The 24,600-nt window shown below is 39.3% G+C and overlaps 1 protein-coding gene across 5 annotated transcripts in view; it reads right to left on the minus strand.

The window, feature by feature from the left end:
• Positions 1-24,600, minus strand: part of TAB3 (TGF-beta activated kinase 1 (MAP3K7) binding protein 3) — a 91,321-nt gene that overhangs the window by 21,816 nt on the left and 44,905 nt on the right. For 4 of the 5 annotated variants that reach the window (XM_045995283.1, XM_045995284.1, XM_045995282.1 and 1 more), the window contains 3 exons: positions 9,151-9,342; positions 3,236-4,691; positions 2,218-2,378 (listed from right to left, as the gene is read on the minus strand). In XM_045995283.1, the coding sequence (XP_045851239.1) occupies positions 2,218-2,378; positions 3,236-4,691; positions 9,151-9,252 (1,719 nt within the window). In that variant the 5' untranslated portion in view covers positions 9,253-9,342. The remainder of the gene's footprint in view (positions 1-2,217; positions 2,379-3,235; positions 4,692-9,150; positions 9,343-24,600) is intronic. The other variant, XM_045995285.1, reaches the window with a different exon arrangement.

A 24,600-nucleotide genomic window follows, 5' to 3' on the forward strand; every position in this document is an offset into this window, starting at 1 on the left:
GTCAGATTCACACCTGACAGAGAGGCACTGTCTGAATTTCCATGTAGAACTGTCCCTCAGCCATGCATTGCGAATAGTCCTTCACTTTACTCTAGGCCTGGCAGCAGAAACACAAGGCAATCAAACAAATTTCTCATCTCTCAAATATTGTCAGCAGAAATTGGGCTACCAATTTCTGAAGCTGGATGATGGCTACACAGGAGGTTCATTCTACTTTTTCTCTTTTTTTCTTTTTTTAAGTAACTCATCAATAAAAATGCTCATCTAAAATCTGGATTTTTTGGAAGCACTAACCTATGTCACCTTTGACAGTTCTCTACTTTCCAACACAACAACAAAAACCAATAGGGTTCATTTTGGCAGGAATTACCACACAGCAAGAGGTTACTAAACAAAACTTATTTAGTTATGTTAGGGAAATGACTTTTATGTTAACAAAATCTGCTCATGCTCCATAAGTATCTAAAAGACTCCAAAGTGCCCAACCACCAGGATAGATTCCTCCGTGGGTTATGTTCTTCAATACCTCCCCCAATCGAAGAATTCAATTAAGATTTCAAGTGGAGAAAACACTAAGAAATTTATTACCTTTCAGTTAAAGAGAGCTTTATAATTTTCTAAGTGCTTTAAGTAAAACCCTCCCTCCTTCTTACTTCTAATACTGACTATACTTAGGAATTTCATCAGTATTAGAAAAAATTTCATTAAATTACTAAATATGCCTCTTTATCAATAATTTCCTTCTGAAAAATTCCACTGGTTCCCCATTACCAGCAGAATGAAGTTCGAACACCTCACCCTCAAGATCTAAACTGCAATTAACAGATGCACATTAACCTGTTAAGACACCAGAAATCTCAGCTTAAGTGTAAGACCTGTATTTGCTGCCTCCTGAAAGTCTGTCTCTGTCTTAACTTCACACTTTTGTTACCTCAATGTTCTTTCCCTCTTTTCTCTTTTGTTTTCCCTTCTAAAATGCCCTCCCCTTTCCTCTCTGCCTCTACAGCAACACTATACTGTGTAGACCAGTGGGTCCTCACCCTTTTCCCCTCCATTCTATTAACCTTAACAAAAATCAGATGGAAACTGGAGACATGCTTCCAGACTGCACATGACTTCAGGAGTTCACAGGTTGCCTTTGAAGTCATGACCTTCCATTAAAAACCTATCTATGAAGGCAGAGCTGCAGACATGCTGCTCTTCTCCAAACCTGTAAATGCTGAGAAATCACTCTCCGCTGAAAGAGATCAGGAAAATAAGGAATGGCTCCAAGGACAAAGTAAAGAGTAAGGTGAAGCCCTGAAGCATACACAGGACTTTGCCATGAAGAGCTTCAGAAGGGCATTCGAGCAGAAGTGCACTGAGAACATACATAGACTAGTTGACGTATGAGTCCTCTCATTACCTGTGAGCATTACCAGCACATACTACACCGAATTCTAAGTATCTGTCCACGGGTCTATTTCTCTCGCTAGCACGTATGCACCAAGCACCTAGCTTGGTGCGTACATACAGACCACATGAATAAACTCAACAAGGGCTGCTGCACGAATGAATGTCAGATCACAGAAAGCTCGTACTTTCGTCACAAGATTCTAGGAGACTGGTTTCAAAACGTTCTGAATAGTTTAACATTTTTTAGAACTCATAAACAGTACTATCCAAATCTTTTCATTAGGGCAGTTACTATTAGGACCGCTGTCAATATGGTTACCTTAGTTCCTACCTTATTTACACTTAATAAAATTGCTCTGCCTTAAAATGCTCTATGGTGCACACTTTCCCAGATTCATACTGACACTGTTCTAACGCATTTGAGTCAACGTACTTAAGAAAATAACTTTTAAATCTTTGGAATTTATATGTATAGTATATGCTTAAAAGAATAAAATGAACAGATGAGAAAAAAATATAAAATGCCTGGGGAGGGTGTACTTCTCTATTTTGACAGAGAGCAATTCATAGTAAATGAGATGCCATACCTTTGTTAGAAAGTCAGTCATTTGAAAATACTGATGAACCTTATGGAATTCATACATGGGAGAAGAAATAAAAGCACCGAATTATTCTGAAGAGAAAAACTGAAGGCAAAAGTCTCTCATCCATTGTTTAAAAAATGGAAAGGCCCTGTCAGGAACAGAACATCAAAGAAGAACACATGCCCCAGATAGCCATCACGCCCATCTTCCTGGCCACCCAAGCCAACAGAGGACTTACCGTGGGGATTGCAGTGGTGCAGCTGACCCTTCGGAGCCGTCTCTGCATCAGGTCATGCTCCATCCCATTCACTTCAGCCTTCAACCGCTCTAGCTCCTCTTTCTCAAGTTTCAACTGCTTTGCTAACCTCTCCATCCTTGCTCGCTGATGTAACAGCAAGGCTATAGTGTTACAGACAGAGTCATTGCAGAAGGTAACACTGAACAAGTGACTGGGAAATTTCTATATGCACTGCTAGTGCAGAAAATACTCAAAAGAAACCCTGTCCTCCATTCTGAGTTGGCATTTACTCCTGTGTCTTGCTAATGCTATTTGGCTTTAATTTGGCTCTTGGAACTCCTGCCAAAATGACATCATCCATATGTCCATCTTGCTCTGTTGACCTTCGTTTCCCTAAGATTGTCTTTTTAACTCTACCTGTATGGTTCTTAAACAGGTTCAATACCAGACATATCGAACTATAATCATAATTACTACTCCTCTTACACAATGAAAGAATATTAAATTCTCAGATACCTTGAAATCTGGATAGACTTTTTAAAAATTCTGTCCTCCCTTTAATTAGGTCCACTATTAACTAATCCAACATCAGTCTTCATCACCAATCCCACTTATAAATATATATCAGTTATAAATATTACACTCTCTAGGCCAGTCTCATTAGAAAAGATTCAAATTCCTTAATCTTGATAAACATTAGCCCACCCATTATGAATCTCCAATTCTGTAGTTTGTTTTTTGACAGTATCACTTTCACTTGTCTATTTTTTTGTCCCAATGAATGTTCTTCCTAAAAACAGCCTTATTAGATCACTATTTTCAAATTTTAAAACAAAGCCTATAGAGAACTCTGAAGCACTGACACTATTTTTGTCTCAGCCTATTCTTGGTAGCAATGCTACTGTGAACTATTTAATAAATACTAACCATTTCATTAAAACTAAACAGCTAATATAAATTTATTTTGAAAAAGCCACCTCACCACGAAGATTAAATTTCATAAAAGGGCTAAAATTACCTTGTGTATAGGCATAGTCATCTGATCCAGAACTAGAACTCCTCTGGTATTTATGGCTTCCCTTTTCTCCCCCAGAGCCTGGTACCACTGAAATGGGCTGAATAGGTTCTGGGGCTGCAGAACGTTCTTCTTGGTCCACTAAATTTAAAAGATTTTCAGTCGTCGCTCGACCTACAGTAATTTTAAAAACTGTAGTTGGGTTTGGTATCACTCGAGGAGATGGTGACGGAGCACATGAAGGTCCAGTTGGCTGTGTATATGTAATATACACAGGATTAACATTAAATGGAGGTTTAGGTTGACTGGATATTCCTCTTGAAGGAGAACTTGAAGGTGGTGTGGTGGCTGTGTACAGTGAGTGCTGATTCCGTGGAGATGGTTGATTACTGATAGGTGAAGGACTCCTGTTCATTGCTGTCCCAGGTCTCTGAGAGGGTTCTACGGTAATTTCTATCTTCTTCATGGATCCTTTGGGTAAGCTAGATGTTGTGTATGGGAGATAGGCTACTGAATGGCTTCCCTGCTTCTGATAGCTGGGAGGTCCTTGTTGATACGGATGCGGTGGAGTAGTTGAAGGACTAGGGGGCATAAAGACGTGGGAACTTGGGTGGCCCAACTGGGAAGGCTGCACCTGATGCTGTGGAGAGCTGAAGGGTGAAGGACACTGAGAAGGAGGTGGCGAATGGTAAGCGGGTTGAGGAATCTGCTGTTGTTTGGGAGAATACTGAGAAGGTTGATAGTTCTGTTGATGTGGATAAACAGGTAAAGGACGTTGGCTATAATGAGGCACTGGGCCCTGTGGTGAGGACTGCCATGGTGTAGTCTGAGGAGTTTGTCTTCCTGATGAACTCTGAGATGTCTGTCTAATATAAATAGAACCAGGAGACCCATAGAGATTGCTTGGAATTTGTGGAAGAATTTGTAAAGCTCTTGGTACAGTCTGTCCAGAAGGGAGGTTCTGGGACACTGTAACAGTAATCGGATTTGTACTATACCGAGGTATGTGCATGTACGAAGGAGGTGGCGGCGGTGAAGGCCCTTGCATAGCAGATGGATTCATTCCTGTGGGCATGGAAGATGGCTGCTGAGGTGGCTGTGAAGGAGGAGTAGCTGCACTTCTGTTCTGTTCATTCATAAAAAATGGATTGTAGTTCGGAGTAGCAGCCACAACAGCTGGAGCGGAGTGTGGTTCCTGAACTAAACATATCAGCTGTTTACTTGCTGCATGCTGTGGATCAATATGTCCATCACTTGAGCTGTGTACCAGTGTTCGACCCCCATTAAGTTGTGCCCCATCTCCTGGGTGGTAGCTACTCGGAGAATGGATACCCAGATTAATATGCAAAAGGCGATTTCTATTCATCCTGTTGTCATCTGGACTGTGGTATTCCATATATAAGTATTTGCTACTTTCCTGGGAGAGGGCTCGGCAACAGGCTTCAAGATTGTTGTTGTTCTAGGGGAGAAAAGTGGTAACATTAACAATGACAAAATAAACAAATCCTAAAAGAAGTCAAGCATTGCAGGTTATGCAAATACGACTGTCATAAAATAAGTAGAGAATGGCATTTTAAGCACAAACAGCTTCAGAGTCATCTACCCTTGTCAAGGAGATCCCAAAGAATTCATACTGTTTCACAGACATTTAGTTCCTATGACTAGTACTCCCGCTACTGCTGCAGAAATGGAAAGCACCCACTAATGAACACTGTGACTCAACTCCACGTTGTCTGAGTCCAAATCCAGGACTCACTTCAGGTCTGATGCTTCTCAACAAATTAACATGTTGGGCCAATCTTGGATTCACTGTAATTGCTCAGAACACACCAGTTTAAAACCAGAAAACATGAAAATAGTCATGCTTTAGTTTTCGAAAGGTACTGGAACCACAAAAGGAGAAAAATTATAATAAAATTCCTAGAGTCAAAACAATAAAAATTCTAAAGCAGCCTTTTCTTTTCACCAAATTTATCCCTATATAACTTCAACTGTCCTTTGGAAAGATGTAGCTAACCAAAGAAATCAGTAAAAACAAGCACACATTTTTGAACTAAGGTTCCAGAACTGCCAAAGTTAAAGCTATTTAACAGAAAAACAAGTCTCAACTGACTCAATGAAATTCATTCACACTCCCACAGACACAACATTTTCTACCCACTGAAAAGTAGCTTGGTCAACTTTCACAATCATTGTAGGATCTGAATTTTTTGAGTCACTATATACACACTCAAAGATGGTAATACCAAAGTGACATTTTAGACACTCTGACAATAATGTAACTAATGAAGGAGGTTCGTCCTTTTTTAATTTGAAAATATAAGGTAGTTTTCCATTAAAATACAAAATTCTCAACTATTTTATTAGCCTAAAGCACTATTATCCATTGCCTTTGGAATAATAAAATTTCTCAATTTCTATGACTTTCTCTGTAGTTCATAAATACACAGATATGTATATATATACCTATTACTGCATACTGATTTTAGGAAAAAGCACATTTTACACAAAAATGAAAGGAAACACTTTTACTCTGCTAAGCAAATAAGGTTAAACCTAAAACAGAACATACAATGCTGTAATTTTAGAGCTGGAAACTTTTAGGGTTCATCTATTCCAACTCAACTCATTTACAGATGAGGAAAGAGATACATGGCTTGAGAATAAGCACTTAACTAGTTAACAGGAGAGCCAGTTCTAGATTCTCGGTCTCCTAACTCCCTAATTTCAAGGGAGAAGATGTTAGGCCTAAAGTAAATAACTATATTAAAGCTTCATGAAGTAAACAAAGATTCAGTTAAACAAACCTTTGCAAAATGAATTCTCAGAAATTTAAAGAACTGGCTTCATCAAAAGTCCATACATAACTTGTATCTGTTTCCTTATATAAAGCTGTGATACTAAAATTCTGAGCCATAGAGAAAACTGTCGAAATTTAAGAAGAAAATTATTTTTTAAAAAAAGAAGAAAATTATTAAAACTCAATAATATGGCCTTTTTAAAAATCCTGTTTGAAAATCACTGTGCTCAAGAGATGAGAAGCTCGGGGCACCTGGGTGGCTCAGTGGGTTAAAGCCTCTGCCTTCAGCTCAGGTCATGATCTCAGGGTCCTGGGATCGAGCCCCACATCGGGCTCTCTGCTCTGCGGGAGCCTGCTTCCTCCTCTCTCTGCCTGCCTCTCTGTCTAGTTGATTTCTCTCTGTCAAAAAAAAAAGGGAAATGATCCCTTCTTTAAAAAGAGATGAGAAGCTCAGTATTAAGCAAATGTGGATCCAAAGGATTCAAACTGATTGCCTACTAGAAAATGTCACTGACAGGTATCTGAAAGAAAAGAATATGAAAAGTAAAAATAAAGTATGTCTGCAAATGGACTAAAAGGAGAACAAAAATTAGCCCATTTTAGGAGTGCCTGGGTGGCTCAGTGGGTTAAAGCCTCCGCCTTCCCCTAAGGTCATGATCCCAGGATCTTGGGATCAAGCCCCACATCAGGCTCCCTGCTTAGCAGGGAGCCTGCTTCCCCCTCTCTCTCTGCATGCTACTCTGCCTACTTGTGATCTCTCTCTGTCAAATAAATAAATAAAATTTAAAAAAATTAACCCATTTATATGAAATCTAAAGCAGTCGAGGATACTTCACTATTTGACAACTGTAGCAATGCTGCTGAAATTTCATGTTTTCTACAGTGAATTAGGGAGCCTGAACAGTATCCTCACACAAGGACCCCAAATCACAATGATACAAAGTTGATTTGTCAGCCTATTCAAATGCATGTCTACAGTGACAAGGTAAGTACATTTTCCTATGAAGAAAAAATTTAAAAAAGATTTCTTTACGAAATCATTTTTAAATACCACGGAAACAGATTCAAACGTGATCTTTAACCTGCAGAATGCCTTCAAAAGAAAAAAAATGGATACAAAATTTATCAAATAGTAAATACAAATAAATAAATCAAAATTACTTAGTTGGATAAAGAAGTGAGAATTATTTTTTCTTTCTTTTCCTTTTTTTTTTTTTTTAAAGTAGGTTCCATGTCCAATATGGGGCTTGAACTTACGACCATAAGATCAAGAGCTGGATGCTCTATGGACTGAGCCAGCCAGGTGCCCTAAGAGGTCAGAATTAAAACAAACAAACAAATAAAAACCATATATAAATTCTTGAAAAGACCTAGGCAAAAAAGCATCATACTCCTAAAAAGTGACCCTAAGTTGAGAGATGATAGCTCAGAGAGAGAGGCTTTAAGACTTGTATATTAAATGTCAACTACTGAGTCTTTAAATGCAAACAGCAAAACTTTTCAGTGCCACTCAAAGGTGCCAAGACTCTTATTAATCCCAAAGGAGCTAGGAAGAGGAAGACTTGGGTCAATGTCAATTAGCAATAAATGTTCATTAAGCTGAATTTAAAGTTCATTCCTTCAGTAAAGTTCATTCCTTCAGTTTAGTGTGAAAATACACTAAGCCATGAAAAAATACAGGTGATAAAAGGATAAATTAAATTTGAAAAAACAAAGAGTTGGGGGATAGGTGGCGAGGATAGTTAAGGAAGGTGATTGCTAGGAAATGGTTTTAACTAGAAGCCTCACTCATGCTTGGTTTTACTCCACTGGGAAGCACCTTTGCTCTACCAGAGACCAAAATGTGGCTAAAGTAAAGAATGGAAATTCACAGTGGGAATGTGTGTTGGAAAAAACAAAAGCAAGCTGTAATACAAAAACCGTAACCGCAAAGGCCTAAACGTAGTAGAAGGGCTAGGAAGCACCTCTTTTACCACAATTGTTCTGTGAGTCTCTATTTGCAATTAAACTCCGCAGTATATAGGCCTAGGTGATAAGCTGAGCCACTCACACCGCAGTAAGGTAGAGTCTGCATATGATGCAGTAAGTTAGAATTCGAACCGACAACGTGTGAGGAAGTCCAGTGGACAAAAGTACTGTACCCAAAAGTGAACCAAACAGGCAAATGCTGTAACCCAAAACACATGAGATCCTGTGAAGGATGATGCAAAATTCAACAAGGGTAGCATTAGGCCGGTTTCTCTCTTGTCCCTTGAATGGGAAAACACATTCTATCCAATATTAAAGATACATTTCAATATAAAACAACAAAATCAAAGAAATATGATTAAACTAGACAAAGTGGCCTTACACTTAAAATTACCTGTTAGTAAAATTACCTGTTAGTAAGCATTTATTAACTAGAAAAACAGTAAGAAAGGGAATGGACTCTCTATAGACTTTAAAAAATTGGCTCAGAGGCACCTGGGTGGCTCAGTGGGTTAAAGCCTCTGCCTTCGGCTCAGGTCATGATCCCAGGGTCCTGGGATCGAGCCCCGCATCAGGCTCTCTGCTTGGCAGGGAGCCTGCTTCCCTTCTTCTCTCTCTGCCTGCCTCTCTGCCTACTTGTGATCTCTTTCTGTCAAGTAAATAAATAAAATCTATTTAAAAAATTGGCTCAAAAGTATAGCCAAAAAGTTATAATGATAAATCTGAGATTCAAAATTTAAAATCTAAGAATCTGGGGACTGATCAAGCAACTCCAAAACTGTAAAAGGTGGAATCTGAACATAATCAGTTTTTGTTTTGCTACAGGCCTTTTTTTTTTTGCCCTCTAAATCAGTGGTTCTCAGTAGGGTAGGTTATGCCTCCCATAAGACACGTAGCAATGTGTGGAGACATTTTTGGTTGTCACAACTGCAAGAGTGCTATTGGCATCTAGTGGTAGAGACCAGGAATGCTGCTAAACAGCCTACAATGTACACGGCAGGGCCCCACAACAAAGATAACCCAGCCCAAAATGTCAATAGCACCAAGGCTGAGAATTCCTGCTCTAAATACCTCCCACTGCCCTCCACAAAGACAAGAAAACTTAAGGAGAACTGTAGCTTAATATCACTATCATTGCTGGGTAAGCTACCTGTAACATGCACTGAGACACAACACCCTCTGGAATCTCCGGGAAACGCTGTCGGAGGTCATGGAGAACCTGCATGTCAAGCTGTGGAGTGCTCTGCGCCATGCCAGAACAAATAGTGGTCAAGTATCTCTTAGGAAATTGACGCTAACCAGCCTTCCAATAGTAGTGATCTTCCAACACCGCATTCATTTTCTATTAAAAGAAATCAGAGTTAATCACTGTGTTGTCCACCTAAAACTCTTGTAACATTGTGTGTCAACAATACTTCAATAAAATATGGTTGAATTTAATTACATATTTCACTTCATTCAAATAGCAACGGTCACTATGTTAAAATGGCGAGTCGTAAAATTGACAAACTCAATTTAGCCAGACTTCTCTGATATAATATAGCCAATCACTGGTTTAGAAACAAAAAAAGCCAAAAGACATCCCCAAAACTTCAGTTTCATTTTAATGCTTAAAAAAAAAATAAAGCACCAGCTAGATTAAACTACACAATATTACTATTTTGGCAACCGTATCTCACTAGCCTTGAGAAATGCTACTTGTATATAATCACTCAGGTTTTCCCAAGGGCTATCACATCACTCCCTAGAGCAGAGTAATCATTTTGATGTCTGAAGTATAAGAAAACAAGGACTTGATGACAACACCACAAAGCATTACCTGTCCTGTCTGTTTTACATTCTACTTGTACTTTGAGACCAAAAGATTTGGATTTTAAGTATGAGTAAAGGAAACCCAAAGTCTAAAGGAAATAACTTAGCAAACGCAAATGGAAATGTAGACTCCTTTGTTTTTAATGATGATGCTTGAGGGAGGGGAGTTGGGTGGGAGGATGGGCTAAATGAGTAATGGGCATTAAGAAAGGCACTTGTGATGAGCACTGGTGTTGTATGTAAGGGATGGATCACTAAATTCTACTCCTGAAACCAATCCTACACTACATGTTCACTAACTTGAATTTAAATAAAATCTTGGAAGAAAAAATTAAAAAGATGCTGCTGCTGGCCCATCATTAGCCAGACCTAAAAAGCTGGGCTTTCACTTCTTTCTTTTTTTTTTTAAAGAGAGAGAAGCAATGTCAATTATCCCTCTTTTTTGTTAAGATTGATTTATTAATTTACTTGACAGACAGATCATAAGTAGGCGGAGAGGCAGGCGGGGGGTGGGGGGGTGGGGAGCAGGCTCCCTGCCTAGCAGAGAGCCTGATGCGGGGCTTAATCCCAGGACCCTGGGATCATGACCTGAGCCAAAGAACAAGGCTTTAACCCACTGAGCCACCCAGGCACTCCTCACTTATTTCTGATGCCACTGGCAGAGGTGCTACGATGGCAGGATTTAAGGGTACAGTCTGAGTGGAGAAAATTAACATCCAATCTCACTGGCACTACTCAAGCTGAGCACCCATATATAAAAAGGCAACTAGGGAAATAATAATTCATAAATTAACTGGCAGCATCAAGAATCAATGAACTGATATACGTTTTAATACAGTTGACCTCTGAATGACACAGGGGTTATGGGCACCAACCCCAGGGCATTCAAAAATCCGTATTTAACTTTTTTAAAAATATTTTGTTTATTTATTTAACAGACAGACATCACAAGTAGGCAGAGAGGCAAGCAGAGAAAGAGAGGGGAAGCAGGCTTCCTGCCAAGCAGAGAGCCCCATGCAGGGCTTGATCCCAGGACCCTGGGATCATGACCTGAGCCAAAGGCAGAGGCTTTAACCCACTGAGCCACCCAGGTGCCCCCGTATTTAACTTCTGACTCCCCCCAAAACTTAACTACTAATAGCCGGCTGCTGATCTTACTGATAACATAAACAGTCATATTAATCATATTAATCATTAATAACATACTAATCAATATGTATTTTGTATTGGAAATGACATATACTGTACTCTTACAATAGAGTAAAAAAACTAGAGAAAAAAATATTAAGAAAATCATAAGGAAGAAAAAACATTTATAGCACTGACTGTATTTATTTTTAAAAATGTGCATATAAGGGGCACCTGGGTGGCTCAGTGAGTTAAGCCTCTGCCTTTGGCTCAGGTCATGATCTCAGGGTCCTGGGATCGGGTCCCGCATTGGGCTCTCTGCTCAGCGGGGAGCCTGCTTCCCCCTCTCTCTCTGTGCCTCCCTCTCTGCCTACTTGTGATCTCTGTCAAATATATAAATAAAATATTTTTTAAAAATCTGCATGTAAGCAGACCCATACAGTATCAAATTATGTTGCTCAAGGGTTCAACTACATATATATTTCCCATTTTTTTGAAGAGGAAAAATGTAGTGTATACCATACAATCCCACAATTTCTGCTGTGTTCACTCACTAGATGGTCAAATATTTTTAAGTATGCAAAGTAAACATCTGCATCATCTTAAGAGGCATGGAAACCACAATTTTAAGCTACATGGTCTAAAGCATACACATAAGGAAGGGCCATTCCACAGCAAATCTTTATCTTGCAAATAAGCCCTGAAACTTTTTTTTTAAATTTTATTTATTTATTTGACAAACAGAGATTACAAGTAGGCAAGAGAGGCAGGCATGGAGAGAGAGGAGGAAGCAGGCTCTCCGCAGAGCAAAGAGCCCGATGCGGGGCTCGATCCCAGGACCCTGGGATCATGACCTGAGCTGAAAGCAGAGGCTTTAACCCACTGAGCCACCCAGGTGCCCCTAAGCCCTGAAACTTTAAATCATGCCATTACTTGGGGACAACGTAGAGAACTACAATCAGTATTTCAAAAATGAAAAATGTTCGGATGGGTCTAAGAAGGCAGTATAGCAAGACCCTGAACTTATCTCTTCCCATGGACACACCAAATTTACGCCTATATATAGATCAATTCCTCCTGAAGAACAGGGCACTGACGGAACACCTTCTGCACAATACAAGGCTAGAGGGACCTCAATCAGAACAGCAAGAGAAAGAGACGCATGGTTACAAGGGCAACCCCACCTTGACACCACAAACTGCAACAATGGAAGGTATCACTGACAGATGCATGTGCAGATTCACCTGCCCAGGGCACAGAAAATAAGCTGCACTTTAAAGGGTAACCAGAGAGGTGCTTGGATGGCTCAATCACTGGGCATCTGCTTTCGGGTCAGGCCATGATCCCAGGATTCCTGGGATGGAGTTCCCACTTCTCCCTCTCCCACTCCCCCTGCTCGTGCTTCCTCTCTCTGTCAAATAAATAAATAGTCTTTTCCTAAAAATAAATAAACAAAATAAAGGGTAACTAGACTATAAGTGAAGGAAAACCATTTGTTAACCCCAGAACATCCACCAAACAGTGGAGTAACTACAGGAACTCTCCCTGGAGTCAGAGGTGCTAGTGACTGCCACAGTTGACCTTCCCCCTCCCACGAGACAGGAGCAAGGACTGGTGTCCTAGCAGCCTGCCACTTCGGCTAGTTCTGGGTTCCAAGCACACCAGCTCCAGCCATCCGAGTGGGGTGGCCCCAGGGAGGCACACACCAGGGCATGCCTCACCTATATCCAATATGGCTCCAGTAATACCACAAGGAGGTACAGGGCAAAGCCCCCTGAGACACCTACATCCATGCCAGGTCGTGCTTCGGTTTTCCATTAGGGCAGCCGCACTGCGGAGTGCTCCAGGACCCGGAGACCCATGGATTACAGCCCCACACAGCCAGCTACCCAAACGTGTGAGGAACACACAGTCTACATAGGGGATGTGCCTACACAAGGCCACTCAGTCTTAGAAGACTGGGAGAGGTGGCTCTTTCACCTCATTCATAGAAATAAACAAAGAAAATCAAATTTTAAAAAAGGGACAGAGGAATATGCTTGTAAGACAAAATTTCAAGAAAATAACTAAACCAAAATGACATAAGCCATCTACCTGACAAATATTTCAAAGTAATGATCATAAAGTTGCTTGCCAGACTTGAGAGAAGAGATGAATTCACTAAGAACTTCAACAAAAACACCAAGTTTTTTGAAAAAAAAAAAAATATGGGGTGCCTGGGTGGCTCAGGCATTAAGCATCTCCCTTCAGCTCAGGTCATGATCCCAGGGATCGAGCCCCATGTTGGGCTCCCTGCTCAGTGGGAAGTCTGTTCTCCTTCTCCCACTCCTCTTGCTTGTGTTTCCTCTCTGTCTCTGTCAAATAAATAAATAAATATTTTTTTTGAGAATCAAAAAATTTTTTTTTAATCTGAGGTAAAGACTATAAAATAACTGAAATAAAAAATATACCTGAAGTACTCAACAGGTGATTAAAGGATGCAGAAGAAAAGAAGAGCACTCCAGAAAACAGGGAAGAAAAAACATTCAAGCTAAACACCAAAACAAAAAGGAATTTTTAAAAAATGAAGATGGTTAAGGGACCTCTGTGACAACATCACGCAAATTAACATTCCCAGGGTATGGCTCTCAGATGGAGCTAAGAGAGAAAGGGGAAGAAATAATACAAAGAAAGAATAGCTGAAAACTTCCCTAACCTAGGAATGAAAGAGACACCCGGGTTCAAGAAGCAGAGGGCCCCAAATAAATGAACCCCAAAAAGGCCTAAACCAAAACACGTAATAATTAAAATGTCAAAGATTAAAGATAATGAGAAGATCTTACAAGCAGCAAGAGGAAACCAAACAGCTATCCACAACAACAAAAAAAAAAACCCATGAGGATATCAGCTGATTTTTAAGCAGAAACTTTGCAGGCCAAAGGAAAGTGGCAAGATGTACTCAAAGTGCTGAAAGGACAAAACCAACAACCAACAATCCTCCGCGCTACAAGGTTATCACGTAAAATCAAAGGAAAGACAGAGTTACCCAGACAAACAAGTTAAAGGAGTTGATCACCACTGAACCAGCCTTATAAGAAATGCTAAAGGGACTTCTTTAAGTGGAAAAGAAAAAGCCATGATGAGAAGTAAGAAAACAATGAAAGGAAAAAATTTCAAGGGTAAAGGCAAACATGGTACATCAATCACTTACACTGTGAGTATGAAGGCTAAAAGGCAACAGTAGTAAAAAATCATTTGTATCTAAAAAATTAAGGGAGTCACAAAATAAAAAGATGTAAAACATATAAAAGACGGATGGGAAAGTAAAAATGCAATTCTTCAGAATGTGATAGAACTTTAGCAATCATCAACTTAATATAAACTGTTATATACTTAGGATGTTTTATATGAAACTCAAGGTAACTACAACACAAAAACCTCTAAGAGAGACACCAAAAAATAAAAAGAAAGGTATCCAAGCATAAAACTAAAAGTCACCAATTATGAGGGAAGAGCAAGAGAATAAAGAAACAGACAACTACAAAAGCTATCAGAAAAATTAACAAATGACAATAAGTACATATATATCAATAATTACCTTAAGTGTGAATGACCTAAATATTCTGATCAAAAGCCACAGGTTGACTGAATGCATTAAAAAAAAAAAAAGACCCATCTACATGCTGCCTATGAGAGACTTAACTTCAGACAAAAAGACACATACAGACTGAAAATGAAGAGACAGAAAAATATTCCATGCAAATGAAAGCCCCCCCCCAAAAGCTTGGTTAGCAATACTTCTATCAGACAAAATAAACTTTAAAACAGACTGTGAGGCATCTGGGTGGCTCAGTCAGTTAAGCATCTGCTTTCGGCTCAGGTCATGATCACGGGATCCTGGGATAGAGCCCCACAATGGGCTCTCTGCTCAGCAGGGAGTTCACTTCTGCCCCTCCCTCTGCCCCTCTCCTCACCTCCCTGCTTGTGCTCTCTGCTCTCTCTTGGGCTCTTTCTCTCTCTTTAAAATAGATAAAATATTTTAAAAGATCATAATAAAATAAAACAAAGACTGAAACAAAAGACAAAGAAGAACATTATGTAATGATAAAAGGATCACTCCAACAAGGTAATATTACAGTTGTAAATACACATCCAACATTAGGGCACCAAAATACATAAAAGAAATGTTAACAAACAAAAGGGGAGAAACAGAATAATACAATAATTGTAAGACACTTTAACATTCCACTTACTTCAATGGATAGATCATTGACACAGAAAATCCATCAAGATACACAGGCTTTGAGGCACCTGGGTGGTTCAGTGAGTTAGGCCTCTGCCTTTGGCTCGGGTCATGATCCCAGGGTCCTGGCATCAAGCACCACATCGGGCTCTCCGCTTGGCCGGGAGCTTGCTTTCCCCCTCTCTCTCTGCCTGCCTCTCTGCCTACTTGTGATCTCTCTCTCTCTCTCTCTGTCAAATAAATAAATAAATATTTTTTAAAAATTTAATTTAAAAAATGACAGAGTGGGGCATTGGGCTGGCTTAGTCATTAAGCATCTGCCTTTGGCTCAGGTCATGATCCCAGGGTCCTGGGATGGAGCCCCACATCAGGCTCCCTGCTCAGTGGGAAGCCTGCTTCTCCCTCTCCCACTCCCCCCTGCGTGCGTTCCCTCTCTCGCTGTCTCTGTCAAATAAAAAAATAAAATCTTTTTTTTAAAGATTTTTATTTATTTACTTGACAGGAAGATAGCACAAGCAGGGGGAACAGCAGGCAGAGGAGGAAGAAGCGGCTCCCTGCCGAGCAGGGAGCTCAGCATGAGCCTCGATCCCAGGACCCTGGGACCGTGGCCTGAGCAGAAAGCAGACACTTATCAGACTGAGCCACCCAGTTGTACCCCCAAAATAAAATATTGTAAAAATAAATAATTAAAAAATTAAAAAATAAAAAATGACGGAGTAATATCCCTGATAAACAAAAATGCAAAAATCATCAACAAAATATGAGCAAACCAAATTCTATACACTGACAAAGTCATTCACCACAATCAAGTGGGGTTTATTCCAGGAATGTGAGGATGGTTCAACATCTAAGAATCAACGAACGTGATATACCACATTAACAAAAGGATAAAAAGTATATGACCATTTCAATAGATGGAGAAAAAAAATGTGATGAAATCCAACATGCATCCATGATAAAAACACTCACCAAAGTGGGTTCAGATGAAAGATAACTCAACATAATATAGACCATAGATGAAAAACAGTATACTCAATGGAGAATAAGTTGAGTTTTTTCCCTAAGGTCAGGAACAAGACAAGGATGTCCTCTCTCACGGGTTTTACTCAATATAGTACTGGAAGTCCTAGTTGCAGCAATCAGACACTAGAAATAAAAGGCATCCAAGTGGTGAGGCAGAAATAAAACGGTCACTATTCACAGACGACAAGACACTATATAGAAAAAAATCCCAAAGACACCACCAAAAATTCAGTAAAGTTACAGGATACGAAATATGTAGAAGTCTGCTGCCTTTGTATACACTAACAATAAAGTGAGAAAATCCCATTTACAAGTGCACCAAAACAGAATAAAATATGTAGAAATAATCTTAATCAACGAGATCAAAGACCTGTACTCTGAAAAACCATAAGACACTAATGAAAGAAACTGAAGATGACACAAAAATATGGAAAGATACATCAGGCTCATGGAGTGGTATAATGATTATTGTTAAAATGTCCATAGTACACAAAGTAGTCTACAGATTCAGTGCAAGCCCTATCAAAACATCCATAGCATTTTTCACAGAACTAGAACAAATAATACCAAATTTTGTACAAAACCACAAAAGACCCCAAACAGCCAAAGCTGGAGATATCACAATGCTAGATTTCAAGCTATACTACAAAGGTATAATAATCAAAATAGTATAGTAATGTATAAAAATAGACACTTAAGATCAGTGAAACAGAACACAGAGCCCAAAAAGAAACCCAGGCTTACACGTTCAGCTAATCTACAATAAAGGAAGCAAGCACATAATGGGGAAAAAACAGTCTCCTCAACAAACGGGGCTAAAAAAAAAAAAAAAAATCCAGACAGCTACATGTCAAAAAAAATGAAACTGTACTGCTTTCTTATACACGAAAATAAATTCAAAATGGATTAAAGACCTAAATGTGAGACCTGATAGTGTAAAAATCCTAAAAGAAAACATAGGCAGTCATGTCTTGGACATCAGCCTTAGCAACATTTTTCTTGATTTCCCTTTAGGGAAACAAAAGAAAAACTATGGGGAGTACATCAAACTAAAAAGCTTTTACATGGCAAAAGCAACCATCAACAAACCTAGAAGACAATCTACTGAAGGGGAGAAGATACTCGCTATTGAAGGGGAGAAAATATATAAAGAATGCATACACCACCAAAAACAAAACAAAACACCAAACATTCCAATTAAAACATGGGAAGAAGACCTGAATGCGCATTTTTTCCAAAGACACGCAGATGACCAACAGACACATGAGAAGTCACTCAACATCACTCATCCTGAGAATGAAAATCAAAATCACAATGAATTAGCATTTCACTCTTGTCAAAATGTCTAATATCAAAAAGACAAAAATAAGTTTTGTGAGGATGTGGAGGGAAAAAAAAAACAAAAACCTTGTGCACTAATGATGAGAATGTAAAGTAGGGTAGCCACTATGGAAAACAGTATGGAGGTTCCCTCAAAATATTAAAAAATAGAACTACCATACAATCCAGTGATTCTACTGCAGGGTATTTACCTGAAGAAAATGAAAACTCTAATTTGAAAAGATACATGCACCGCCACTTTTACTGCAGCATTACTTACAATTGCCAAGTTACAGAAATATCCCAAGTGTCCACTGACAGCTGAATGGTAAAGAACATGTGGTATATATACACAATGGAGTATTACTCAGTCACAAAAAATAATATCTTGTCATTCACAACAACACTAACCTACAGGGTATTATCCTAAGTGAAATAAGCCAATCATAGAAAGACCTATGCTATATGATTCCACTTACAAGTAGCATCTAAAAAAAACAAAAACAAAATTAACAAGCAAGCAAGAAAACAGAAACAGACTCATAAACAAAGAGAACAAACTAGTGACTGCCAGCGGGGAGGAGGGATGGGCGAAATACATGAAGAGGATTAAGAGGTACCAACATCCAGTTATAAAATAAACAGGTCATGGGGATAAAAAGTACAGCATAGGTAATACAGTCAATAATATACCGTAATAATGATCTATCATGCAAACAGTAGCTACACTTATTGTAGTGAGCATTCCTGATGTATAGAATTGTTGAATCACTCTGTTGTTTGTTGTATACCTCTAATTGACATTGTAAGTCCACTATTCTTGGATTAAAAAAATTAAGAAAAGAAGGGCCATCTATATACCCCAATGTTCATAGCAGCAATGGCTACAATCGCAAACTGTGGAAAGAGCTAAGATGCCCTCCAAGAGATGAATGGACAAAGAAGATATGGTGCATATATACAATGGAATATTATGCCTCCATCAGAAAGGACGAATACCCAACTTCTGTATCAACATGGACTGGACTGGACTGGAGGAGATTATGCTGAGTGAAATAAGTCAAGCAGAGAAAATCAATTATCATATGGTTTCACTTATTTGTGGGGCATAAGGAATAACACAGAGGACATTAGGAGAAGGAAAGGAGAAGTGAATTGTGGTAAATCAGAGGGGTAGACAAAGCATGAGAGACTGTGGACTCTGAAAAACAATCTGAGGGTTTTGGAGGGGGAGAGGGTGGGGTGTTAGGCGAGCCAGGTGGTGGGTATTATGGAGGGCATGTACTGCATGGAACACTGGGTGTGGTGCATAAACAATGGATCTTGGAACAATGAAAAAATAAAATTAAAAAAAACATTAAAAAATAAATTTAAATTTAAAAAACTGAATGAATCTTTGAAAAACAAATGAAGAAATAAAAATGTTTAAGGAAAAAACTGAATTCAGTATTACTTTCGCTGGTTTATAATTAAGTAGATACTTGAAAAACAATCATCATGTAATCTCAAATTCGATGTTGATTATAGGCAGGGCATTTCATTTTGCACACAAACTGCTGGCTTTCACTGGGTGTCTGGCTTGCTCTCCTCTTCCTTCCAAGCTAAGACTATCAAGGTTTATGGACACTCTGTCTGTCTACCAAGTGGCCACAAAGCCCATTATCTATGAGATTCTGCCTAACCACAGATAAAAAGAGCCATTAGTGACTGCTTTAATGACCTCCAGCCACGATAGGAAAGCTGTCTAATGAACATGAAGGAAAACTGAAATGTGGGGGAATATGCTTGGCACATATATGGGCTTTCTGTCCACCCTGTACACTTCTCCCTACAATTCATTCCTTAGTCTGCTTTAATCTGGCTCTTATCACTGCTCCACTGAAATACTTATCTCTCTGATGCTAAATCTAGATTATTTATTTTCTGTTCCCTATGCCCCCTTGATTTCTGCAGCCTCTGACAATATTGACTGATACTTCTTTTTTAAGCCTCTTTGACAACATACTAGCCTGGTTTCTTCCCACCTCTTTTGTCCCATTAACGTCCGTCTGCTTTTTGTCCTAATTTGCTTCCTCTTTTCATTCTGCATCCTTTTAACCAGTGATCATATCCACTACTAGGCATTCAGTAACATTTAAAGGCTGAGGATTCCCAAATCGGTATCTTGAACATCATGCTCTCTGCAAGACTCCAAACACATACAGCCACCTGCCTACTACAGAGCACCATCTGGATATGCCCAAAGATAATTGTCAATATGTTCAAAAAGGAAATCCTCACCACAACCCTTCCCCAAATGCTCTCTGTTCTCTCCATGAATGTTACCACTATTCACTCAGTAACAATACTAGAAACCAGGGTGTGATCCCTGACTTCCCATTCTTGCACAACCAACTAGAGGGTGAAAGGAAGTGATCATGGTTTCCATCCCACTTTTGCCATTGGTTAGTGCCTAAGAAATATACTCAATCCTCACACCTTTGAAATTTCACCTACAAAGTGGAAATAATAGTAGGGCTGTAGTAAAATTTAAATGTCAACTGTTACTAAGTCAGAAAGCATTAGTTATTATTAAGGGCATTTTTAATACTGTCATCAACATTACAGCTCCAACTTCCTGCTGCTCTCTCACCTCTGGTCTTGCCTTCCTCCCACATCACAGCCAGAGTATTAGTGCTCTAAGATGCAGATCTGATCATGTCGCCTCCACTCTGCACCCCAACAGAACAGAGCCAGGTGTAATCCTGTGCATGGCTGTCCTGTGCTACCTCCTCCTAGGGCGTGATACCATGATCATCCATCTGCCTGAGATGCTTTTCTTCCTCCCTCCCACTGCTTCTCAAAGCCACAATGATCCTGTATACATTGGTACTGATGGCACTTCCTCTATGGAGGTTTCCAGTGACAACCCCATTCCCCAAATCCTGCCACCAAGCCTTTCCTCCACCCACACCATGCTAGAGGACCCTCCATATGCTGTAACTTCAGGTTGTGCTTATCCTCACAGGTGCACCAAACACATGACAATGAAGCCACTAGGGTACCTAAAGGTCTCATATAAACTGTAGCTCTACCCAGAACACGCTGCTACACCACCGAGTAGGGGAAGTACTAAAAAATGATGGGAGCTTGTGCTAAGGACCTGGGAGCTAGCTTAAAGCGGCTCCCACTGGCCAAATCTGTGACAATTTGAGTACCAAAATAATTAAGGACAGTAACGTATTACAGGCCTGTAGAAAACAGGAACCCACGAGCTGCTATCAGTATTAAATACATACATAAATGGAGAAGGGAGGACTTTTATTTATGGTAGAATCCAACCGGTAAACATACAAGGAGTGCTAAAGTCTAAAAAAAACATCATTTTGCAGATATCACAGTACAGACTGCTTCAAGAAAAAAATCAAGGATGCTATCTAGGAGTAGATTTGGATGAAGAGTAGTATGTACGAATGGTCTTCAAGTATACCCCCAAAGAACAGCTTATTAGTTGCAAGGGGGGGGATTACACAGTAGATAAATCAAACAATAACATGATTAGCTAATGAAAATTAACATCAATGAGGGAAAGATGGACAACATACACCTCCAGACGGGTCACCCCAAGAAAACATATTACTTTACAGTATTGCTGTCAGGAATGCAGAACCTGAGGGACACCTGCATGGCTCAGGTGGTCGGGCATCTGGCTTCAGCTCAGGTCATCATCCCAGGGTCCTGGGATTGAGTCCCATATCAGGCTCCTTACTCGACAGGAAGTCTGCTTCTACCTCTCCCTCTGTCTTCTACTTGCCCTGCTTGTGCTCTCTCTCTCAAATAAATAAAATCTTAAAAAAAAAAGAAGGAATGCAGAACCTGAAACTTATGAGGAAAGAAACAAAGCCAAAACAATAAATGCTCTATTTAAAAAAAAAAAAAAAGAGGGGTGGGGACAAGGTGAGCATGTCATCTTAAAAATGCCAATGTTATAAAAGAAAAAGGCAAGAAAAATATCACAGATTAAAAGAGACAGAGTACATAACAACTACTCTAATAACTGATCCTAGACTGGGTCCTATACTAAGTGGGGAAAATGTTATAAAAGAATGATCAATTAACAAAAATGAGAGACAGATGGTAGATTAGGGAAAGAACTCCATTATGTTTAATTTATTGAATTTAGTAAATTTACTGAATTGATAACTGTGCTACAGTTTTATGTGAGGCTACACTTAGTTTTAGGAAATTAGGCAATGAAATATTTAGGGGTAAAGCATATGCCAACTTAATCTTAAATGATTCAGGAAAAAATATATAGCATGTATGCGTGCATGTACACAAACATGCACACACATACATGCACAGAGAGAGGGAACAAATAAAGCCAACGGAGGAAAATATTAATAGGTGAATATGGATAAAGGATGTGCTCTTTGTATAATTTTTACTCTCACAACTTCTGTACTTCTGGAATTATTTCCACATAAAAAGTCAAAACAAAATGAAACAAAAACAAAAAGGTTGTAGTTCTATTCAGGGGCTATGCTTTGTTCACCCCTGCGTTTCCAGAGCCTGAGCCCACACTTGCTCAAATGTCTGTTGAATAATGAAGAAGTCACTTTCACTATACCAAGCCAATCTACCTAATAAGATAAAATATATAGACAAACCTTGTCCCTTACCTCCTAAACACACCGCCAGTAAAATACTGGGGGGTCAGGGATCACCTACATAAAACAATTTGTGAATGCTTAGGAAAAAGGGAAAATTGATTTAAGCTACTCAATCTGTGAGTATGTTTTTACAGTTTTCCATTCTTAAAATATCCCAAATCTGAAAAGCTAAAATAGTCTACCAGATTAACAATTCAGGCTTAATTGAAATGTACCTTATTTCAAAGTCCTTAGTGTTAACTTTAGTCCTTAGGGTCAATTCAATCCTGTTCGGCACCTGGATAGCCCAGTCAGTTAAGTGGCTGACTCTCGGTTTCGGCTCAGGCATATTTCGTGGTTGTGAGATCAGGACCTGTGTCTGTGCTCAGTGAGTAGTCTGCTTTGGATTCTCTCTCCCTCTCCCTCCAGCCTGCACGTGCTCTCTCTCAAATAAATAAAATCTTTAAACAAGTTTGAATTACCCACCATTTTCATCACAACAAACATTATCTGCCATTTTCACAGTAAGATGATCTATAATTTGCACAGCCAAAGGAGTCCTAACTAGATGAGTAACACTGCCAAGTCACTGAAGGTCAAAGACAGCACTAATAAAAATATACTGCAAGTCCTTTTAAATGTCCTAGTAGCCACATGAAGGAAAAAGCAAAGGTGAAATTTAAATACATTCTATTTAATCTGATCAAAAATAGTATTTTTAAAATATATGATCAATATAAAAATCAATGATGAGCTATTTTATGTATTTCTCTCCAACTAGACCTTTGAAATCCATTGTACATTTTATACTAACAGCACATGACAATTCAGACTAGCCACATTTCAAGTAGTCAGCAGCCACCTACAGTTAGCAGTGGCTACCTTACTGGACAGCGCAGCTCTAAGGCTTTAGGACTTTCATTCAATTAAAAGGCTAAGCCCTACAACTCTTAAGATTCTATAATTCAGTATCTCCTTTGAGGGTATTCGATTGACTAGGCACACAGCCTGGCACAGACTAGAAAATGTTAGGTAAAATAGAAAAGAAAAATGTAATTCACTGAATTTAATGGTAAAAATGACCTTAATCATAAAATCTGCTTGTATTTATAGAAATGATGACAACCTTCCCACCAGGAAATGATACTTCACACTTGAGGGGCTAACCACATTCAGAACACTTGATAGCTATTTACCTGTTGTCCACAAAGAGCTTCTGAAGCACCCAAAAGCTTAACTCAAGCTTCCCTAGTGGCTCCAAAGAACTGTTTTATTCATTTCTCAATCCTAATTTCAAGTCTTTAAAATATAAGGACAATACAATCGCCTTTTTACAAAAAAAAGAAAAAGCAACAAGGGTAAACAAAAACAAAGATGGATTAGGTGTCAAGCAAGAGCTTGGGTTCTGTCCAGTTCTGAGGTCTTGGAAGCTGCTAGCTCTCTGCCAGCTCTGTCTACCTTTAAAACCTCGGGTGCCACCAACACCAAAGTTACCATTAATTTCACCATTACTGCTATCATATACCATTTACTGAACAACTGTGTCCACAAAGGTAGCTGTGATGATCTCTAGTTTACAGGTAAGAAGACAACCTAAAGAATGGGCATATGGCAGAATCATGACTCAAATCCAGGTTTGCCTTCTCCAAAGGCTGTGCTCTTTCCACTATGTCACTAGTAGGTAACAAGGACATTGCCAGAAGGTGAGGATGAGCACCTTTCTTTGGGGAAAAAAAGACAAGAAACCCCCATCACCTTATCATCCAAAAAGGGGGTTACAGTGGTGGGAGGCGAAGGGGAGAGGGGAGCAAAGAATCCTTGTATAAACAAGCTGTTTTAGGACACAGACAAGGCAGAGCTAAAAGGGAAAAAATGTCCTTTTCTTAAGAGTTATAAATACTTACCTATGGAAAAAAATATTAAAAAGCATCTTTATAATCAAAGCCAACAACTTACATACCCACAAAAATGGCTACCATCCGAAAAGATGAATTTTTTACTTTATTTTATTTATTTATTTGACGGAGAGATACAGCACAAGCAGGGGGAGCAGCAGTCAGAGTGAGAAGGAGAAGCAGTCTCCCCACTGACCAAGTGACCAAGGAGCCCAATGCAGGGCTCGATCCCAAATCTTGGGATCATGAGCTGAAGGCAGACGCTTAACCGACTTGAGTCACCTAGGCATCCCTGGAAAGATGATTAATAGTAGGCCTACTTGTTACAGCAAATATGAAAATTTCTCTTTAAGGGATTATGTCCGTAATCTGAACAGTGGTTAGCACTCTGCCCTATACAAACGGTCATTCACATAAGCACAAACTGACATGAATAACTATTAAGTATTTCACAACCTATAACACTCTCAATAATTTCCTGCTGATTAAAAGAATGTTAAAATTCTTCCTTAAAAAAAAGCAATTTCCTTTCTAATGAGAGGTTAAAACAACAGAGAGTTTACAAACTA

Source organism: Meles meles, chromosome X (genome assembly GCF_922984935.1).
Source record: "Meles meles chromosome X, mMelMel3.1 paternal haplotype, whole genome shotgun sequence".
Taxonomy (NCBI): domain Eukaryota; kingdom Metazoa; phylum Chordata; class Mammalia; order Carnivora; family Mustelidae; genus Meles; species Meles meles.